Source organism: Adiantum capillus-veneris, chromosome 18 (assembly GCF_014529385.1).
Source record: "Adiantum capillus-veneris isolate H3 chromosome 18, ASM1452938v2, whole genome shotgun sequence".
Classification (NCBI taxonomy): domain Eukaryota; kingdom Viridiplantae; phylum Streptophyta; class Polypodiopsida; order Polypodiales; family Pteridaceae; genus Adiantum; species Adiantum capillus-veneris.
The window spans coordinates 32,478,525-32,485,711 of record NC_140948.1 but is presented as its reverse complement, the minus strand read 5'-3'; the positions used below and the strand labels follow the sequence as shown (position 1 = coordinate 32,485,711).

Genomic DNA, 7,187 nt, shown 5'->3' with positions numbered 1-7,187 from the left:
CTCATCTAAAAATTGTTACCCAATCCTTGAAGCTCGCCTTGTAGTGGAGAACTGCTCTCTCTCTCTCTACTCTTTCTCACTCAATAATAATCGTCCAACTGCAGAATGCACATGGTGCGGGCGGCAAAATAGCGCATCTTTTTCAAATATCGGCAGCGACAGATCTGGTCCGTCGATCACGATCCACGTGAGATCGGAACCGTCCAAGCTCATCAAGAGACGGGGCTAGGGCTTGTGCTCCCATTCCAATTAGACGCGCAGTTTAAACTGCGGGTTTAACTTCGCTTCGAGAAGCAACCCTTAGCCTAGCTTCTTCTTCTCTTCTCATCATTTGATTGTTAGGTTTAGGGTTAGGGTTCGTTTCTCTTCCCTGCTCCTGCTTGGGTTGCATTGTGGTAGTCTACCAGGAACGGTTCGCTTGTTACGAAAAAGGGCTTGACAGTTCGCTCAAGGAGCTTCCCTTTCCAGGTAGCCTTTTTCTGCTTTCTTGTGTTCTGCTAGTCTGATCGATCGGTCGGCGTTGTACACCCTCTTCTTCTGCAAGTTTCTATTCATGCAAAGGATTTTTTTTGGTATGCGCGGTGCCGTCTTTTAACGAAGTTTCACGCATGAGATCAAGCAGCTTCAGACAATCGTTCTCTCGTTTTGGGAGTAAAACTTCTTTTTCCTTGTTTTGAATGAGATTTTCTCAGCGCATTTCTAGTTTCAGCTCTGGATCCTAAGTAGCTCAGGTTTGATATGCGATGATCTGATTTGCCTCCATATTAAATTTCTCGTTTCTCGCTTCAAATGAGCATTTTCTTTGTTTGTTGAGCACGCAGGAATCAGAAGCTCAGGTTTGATATGCGATGATATGATCATACCGATTTCCGTGTAACAAGTCCTCTATTTTTGAGGCTCCAACACTTTGAGCTGCTTATGACCCTTGGCAGTTGACTCCTGTACTTAATCCCTGTGAGAAATGTGTTAATCTTTGATTGTGTGGGCTTGTTTACCCATGCATTGCCTATTGGTGCACTGATCAAGTTTCATTAAGCATGCTTTGTTGAATGCAGCATTTTTGAAGAATGGCATTGGAGGTTACCCAAATTTTGCTCAATGCACAGTCACCCGATGGAGCAGTTCGCAAGCATGCTGAAGATAGTCTCAAACAGTTCCAGGAGCAGAATTCAGCTGGATTTCTTCTCTCTTTGGCTCATGAGCTGGCAAACAATGATAAACCCGCAGAGAGTCGTAAGCTTGCTGGTCTCATACTGAAGAACTCTTTAGATGCAAAGGACGTGTCTCGGAAGTCAGAGCTGGCTCAAGCATGGATGGCTCTTGATGACACGGTGAAAGTTCAGATTAAGAGAGCTCTCTTGAGCACCTTATCATCCAGTGTTGTAGATGCAAGGCATACATCTTCACAGGCTATTGCAAAAGTTGCTGCAATAGAACTGCCGCAGGGGCAATGGCCAGAACTGATTGGGATTCTGTTGACTAACATGGGGGGAACTGCTGCTGAGCATCCACCTCACCTTAAGCAGTCAACATTGGAAACTCTTGGTTATGTTTGCGAGGAGGTGCCAGCAAATGTTCTGGCCCAGGAGCAAGTTAATGCCATTCTTACTGCAGTTGTTCAAGGTATGAATACTGCTGAGACCAACAGTGATATCAGACTGGCAGCTACTCAAGCTCTTTATAACGCGCTTGACTTTGCACACAGTAACTTTGAAAATGACATGGAGAGGGACTACATCATGCGAGTGGTGTGCGAAGCTACACTCTCTCCGGATAAGAGGGTTAGACAAGCAGCTTTTGAGTGTCTTGTATCCATATCTTCGACCTACTACGAGAAGCTAGCTCCTTACATGCAAGATGTTTTTGCAATCACATCCAAGGCAGTGCGCGAGGATCAAGAGCCTGTTGCTTTGCAATCAATCGAGTTTTGGAGTTCTATTTGTGATGAGGAGATAGAAATACAAGAGGAGTATGGATCAGATTTTTCGGGAGATTCCGAGGTTCCGTATTTCAAGTTTATCAAACAGGCTTTACCTGCTCTTGTGCCTTTGCTGCTTGAGACACTCACTAAGCAGGAGGAAGACCAGGACCAAGAAGAGGAATCTTGGAATTTGGCCATGGCAGGTGGCACGTGTCTAGGATTGGTTGCCAGAACCGTGGGGGATGATATTGTGCCCTTGGTAGTGCCCTATGTCCAAGATAACATTGCAAAACCAGATTGGAGATGTCGTGAGGCTGCCACTTATGCCTTTGGGTCCATTCTGGAAGGTCCTTCTGTCGAGCAGTTAACTCCGCTGGTCAACCATGCCCTGTCTTTTATGCTGAATGCAATGAGGGATGAGAATAATCAGGTTAAGGATACAACAGCTTGGACTTTGGGTAGAATCTTTGAGTTTTTGCATGGTCCTAACATTGAAGTTCCTGTAATTACCCAATCAAATCTACCTCAAATACTAGCTGTTCTCTTGGAGAAGATCTCAGATGTGCCGAATGTGGCTGAGAAGGTCTGTGGAGCTATTTACTTGCTTGCTCAGGGCTATGAAGAACCCAATGGGTCTTCTTCGCCTTTGTCTCCGTTCTTACAAAATATCATTCAAGCACTGTTAGTGACCACAGAAAGAGAAGATGCAGGTGATTCACGTTTAAGGGCATCCGCTTATGAAACATTGAATGAGATTGTGAGATGCTCTACTGATGACACTGCATCTATTGTAGCACAACTTGTGCCTGTAGTCATGCAGAAGTTGAATAGTACCTTGGAGATGCAAGTCAATTCATCTGATGATCGGGAGAAGCAGACAGAGGTGCAGGCCTTACTGTGTGGTGTATTACAGGTGATTGTGCAGAAGCTGGGGTCATCGGAATCTACCAAACACGCTATTTTGCAGTATGCAGATCAAATGATGGGGATCTTTCTTCGTGTCTTTGCCTGTAGAAGTGCCACGGTTCATGAAGAAGCCATGCTTGCCATTGGGGCCTTGGCATATGTTACGGGTGGGGAGTTCTTGAAGTATATGCAACAATTCTACCAGTATCTTGAGATGGGCCTTCAGAACTTTGAGGAATACCAAGTGTGTGCAATCACTGTTGGAGTGGTTGGTGACATATCTAGAGCTTTAGATGACAAAGTTCTACCATTCTGTGATGGTATAATGACACAGTTGCTACAGAATTTGTCAAGCAACCAGTTGCATCGATCAGTCAAACCCCCTATCTTTTCATGTTTTGGAGATATAGCCCTTGCTATTGGAGAGCAGTTTGAAAGATACCTGGTTCTGGCTATGCCAATGTTACAAGGGGCAGCCGAGCTTTCTGCTCAGGCAGTGAATGCTGATGATGAATTGATTGAGTATTATAACCAATTGCGAATTGGGATTCTGGAAGCTTATTCAGGGATTTTTCAAGGCTTCAAGAACAGAAGGCCAGAGTTGATGGCTCGTTACGCCCAACATATTCTGCAATTTCTTGAGAGCATTTATGCAGATGCGTACAGGTACTGGGCTATATTTTCCTTTGTGCCCCTGATGGAGCTTTCCTGTGTGTTTTCACTAATCTAATCACCTGTGTTACTGTTTTTCAATGACAGGGATGAAGCAGTTACAAAGGCCGCTGCAGGAGTTTTAGGTGATTTGGCTGATACACTCGGCCCCAATGCCTCAAGTCTCTTGCAGAGTTCTACCTTTTACAAAGGTTTTCTGGAGGAATGCCAGAAGTCTGATGATCAATCGCTAAAAGAAACAGCCGATTGGGCATTGGCAACCATCAATCGGCTGCTGTCCGGGTGATACGTGTCCGCCAATGAGACTAGTTCGATCTTTACATGTACTATTGCTTTAATTCAATACATACTTCTCACAGGTCATGTCTATACAGCTGAAAACCCATTTTGGAAGAGCTGGTTTGTTTTTGCTGAGTCCATTTTGAATGGATCAGCTATGTCAAACACTACTACATAATAGTAGTGTCGGGAATGTAAGGTCTTTGTAATTGTCAGGCCTCCTAGGAGGCCACTACTCTCTGTGGCTCCTTTTAAGGCCAAGAGTGGGGGTCTTGAGTACCATGCATTGCTGTGTTAAAGCACAGTATGAGTTTTGGTGGTTTTTTCTGTTGCTATGCTAATTATGGCTGATGTGTTTCATTGTCTAATCTGAATCTTTGTTCATGGCAGTTGTTATTGTGAATTTGAGATGGTGATATTTTTATTGTGATGTTTTTCTGCTCTGATTCTAGTTAAGTGGCTCGCTTAACGTAGATTTCGAGTCTCGTATACTGTTTTGGATGTATAGGTATGGTGCTGTTAAGTATTATTTGCATGACTTTGAGATTATGTTAAGATGGTTTCTGTTTGTGTAGAGTATTTTATAGATGTCTTTTGAAATTGTTGAAGACTGTTGGAATCTTCAGGTCTGATTGTCCAATGAGAATGTTTAACCAGCGTATTCGGGATTTTAAAAACAGATAAGTACCTGAACAAGGTTTGGATTTCTTGTTCCTTGTTTGTTTGCATGCTGCACATGCGTGCTGGCGATGCTAGCTTGACATTAGGTATGAGCATTATATACATTTAGGTGTGGTGGGAGCATTTACTGCTATGATGTAAGGGAATTTAATTTGTTGCAAAAGCTTGGTCGAAACTTGACCTGCAAAGCTATGGGTAACCAATTGTAGGTTCTCATTTTTCAGATTTGCAACTTAGAGCAGTCTGGGTATTGCTGAGTTCATCAAGCCATGCTGTTCTGTATGACCATCATAACTGTCATGACCAGCTATGATGGTCATACAGAACAGCATCTCTCTCTCTCTCTCTCTTTGTGACATAAAAAGATTGGGGGGGGGGGGGGGGGGGGGGCGGCGGCGGGAGGGATACACACTCCTCGCCACCCCTTCTCTCTCTCTCTCTCTCTCTCTCTCACACACACACACACACACACACACACACACACATTCATTTTGTGAAACAGAAAGACATGGATTCTTGTCCATGCCTTATACACCTGCTCATATAATGCGTAAATGCGTCATATCTAATGGAATATGAAGTGACGGTATGTGTTGGGAAAGCCTGTCTCAAGGCATTGTAATTTGTATATTCACAAAAGCAACAATCATGCTTTTGTCTCTACATGTGAAACTAACTCAAAGCAACATGCCTCCCATTTGGATGCTGTCTGCTTTAAGGGATGAAGCCCAAGCTGTCTCTGACTCTCTCTCTCTCTCTCTGGACGTGAACATCTGCAGCTTCATTAATTGAGCTGCATTGATGTGCCTGTACATCTCTTCATCAAATATGAGGTCCTTATCATTACTCAAAAAGAAACAAATGAACCCAATATTCATCCAGTTGATGTGGACAAGACACAATCGATGCTGTCCCGCTAAGCAACAATGTATATGAAGGCTTTCATAACAAATGGCCGAGGAGGGCGGATAATCAAGAGGAATGGTGAAAGGGATCGCTCTCGGCGCAGACAGGGTTTTCATCAAAATTGGTGATTGCATAAGAGGCAGAGAAGGGACCAACTTTGAAGACGAGGTTTTCGCCACTCACAGTAATGGAGGAGATGCTCCACCAGATGAAGAAGACCTTGACTGTGATACCGCTGAGACTAGAGATCTTACCATAGGTGATGTATCCGGCGATGGTGGACTTGTATTTGATGGGGTACACATTGGGTATGTTGACAGTGCAGGCAGATTCGAGGTAGAGCGTGAAAGCGCCATCGCCCTCGTCAAGCTCGTAGCTCGACACCGTGGATGGCAGCAGGCCTGCAGGAAACCCATTCTCCTCCAGGATCTCGTATGCCGTGGTGCTGTTGCTGTTTCTCACATCCAGATGCTTGGAATGGCATGATAAAATGAGTAAGCTAGAGATGGCAACCAGCGACAGGAGCAGAGAATGCGCAGGAAACGTAGAGAACATCATCCCCACCGCCCCTCGCGCGCGCGCTCTCTCTCTCTCTCTCTCTCTCTCTTTCACACACACACACACATGAACGCACGCGCGCACACCAAAAAAATATATGTGGTTGGGGCTTCAATGGTTCAATGGGTGTTGGCATAGGAGGATAGCTATCTCGCACGCGCGGCTTCAAATGGGATCGACGGTTGAGGTGATTCGGACCGCTAGATGCACATGTGTAAATTCGGGACATTTGGTAAAATTCGGAGAGAAAAATAAATTCGGGTAGGCTTGTAAATTCGGGGCAGTCCGCACCCATGTCTTGAACCCGCGACCTCCCCACTGCGAGCCATGAGCACTAACCACTACGCCCGCATGCATTTGTTGATTATAGGTGATTCGAGTATGTCATATTGTATACGTGGGCCGAATAGAAAATTCGGGGCAAATTTGTAAATTCGGGCAGACTAGTAAATTCGAGGAAAATTTCGAATCTGACGGTCCACGATTGGCGTGCCCCGTGTTTTCCTCCACCATTGATCCCATTTGAGCATGTCCGTGTGCTATAGTGATGAGGGTGGGCTATCGACACTTTGATAGTATTGCAAGCCTTCTCTCTCTCTAGTGCCCACTTGCACATGAGAGAGAGAGAAGAGGCGAGGGGGGGGGGGGGGGGAGAAGTTGCTTGGGTCGACTCCCTCTTTTTGGCCTTGCTTGAAGCTCATTGGCGCTCTCAAGCCTAACCAATCACAAGCCTGGGTCATAACTAACAATAGGGATAGTCCTTGGACACGTGTCTTCCTTTCTCCTTTGAGAGAGAGGACTTGATGAATGCTTAAACAATTAATTTAATTAGCTAAATTATCATTGGACCCCTTTAGAGTCCAACCAATAGGCTTTAGGCACCTTATGAAGGCAACATGGAGAGGAGCTTGACATGTGTCCTTGTTGTCTCTTTAGACTAGGCTTGCCTTGTGTGAGGGTGTATGTGCGATCTCTCATGATCCTACAAATAGGGCTTGCCCCCCCATGTGTAGGAATCCTTGATACTTCGTTAGCGTAGGAAGAAATTTCAAATCCCTGGCCTCTCAGTAACTCACGTGGATGCTCTTTTATAAAAATTATTAAAAACCACTACGATGAAAAGCTCTAAAAAAGCCTACGCAGTCAAAAGCTACCAACTGCCAACTCTCAACAGCAATTCGATCTTCTCCACGAGTAGTTTGCAGGTTTCCAGAAGCAGCTCGGAGCTTTGTCTGCAGGTTTGTCTCTGGCTACTGTTTGAGAG

The 7,187-nt window shown here is 45.0% G+C and overlaps 2 protein-coding genes across 5 annotated transcripts; both read left to right on the top strand.

The window, feature by feature from the left end:
* Nucleotides 1–237: 237 nt before the first annotated feature.
* On the top strand, nucleotides 238–4,167 carry LOC147435446 (importin subunit beta-1-like). 4 transcript variants are annotated; one of them, XM_086488514.1, is made up of 4 exons: nucleotides 238–468; nucleotides 822–941; nucleotides 1,056–3,493; nucleotides 3,587–4,167. In XM_086488514.1, exons 3-4 carry the CDS (start codon nucleotides 1,068–1,070, stop codon nucleotides 3,783–3,785), a joined length of 2,625 nt encoding a protein of 874 aa, XP_086344640.1. In that variant the 5' UTR covers nucleotides 238–468; nucleotides 822–941; nucleotides 1,056–1,067; the 3' UTR covers nucleotides 3,786–4,167. The 4 variants fall into 4 exon arrangements, with proteins under 4 accessions (XP_086344640.1, XP_086344637.1, XP_086344641.1 ...); XM_086488511.1 differs by having other exon boundaries at nucleotides 822–954; XM_086488512.1 differs by lacking the exon at nucleotides 238–468 and adding an exon at nucleotides 476–731 and having other exon boundaries at nucleotides 822–954.
* An 862-nt stretch (nucleotides 4,168–5,029) lies between these two features.
* Nucleotides 5,030–5,984, top strand: LOC147435445 (uncharacterized). Its single transcript, XM_086487958.1, has one exon. The coding sequence runs from the start codon at nucleotides 5,441–5,443 to the stop codon at nucleotides 5,849–5,851; it is 411 nt and encodes a 136-aa protein (XP_086344084.1). The 5' UTR covers nucleotides 5,030–5,440; the 3' UTR covers nucleotides 5,852–5,984.
* The last annotated feature ends 1,203 nt before the right edge of the window (nucleotides 5,985–7,187 follow it).

Coding starts and splice junctions, on each gene's coding strand:
- LOC147435446 (XM_086488515.1), top strand. CDS start 1,068: ATGGCATTGGAGGTTACCCAAATTTTGCTCAATGCACAGTCACCCGAT. Junction 3,494..3,586: donor ATTTATGCAGATGCGTACAG/GTACTGGGCTAT, acceptor TTTCAATGACAG/GGATGAAGCAGTTACAAAGG.
- LOC147435445 (XM_086487958.1), top strand. CDS start 5,441: ATGGTGAAAGGGATCGCTCTCGGCGCAGACAGGGTTTTCATCAAAATT.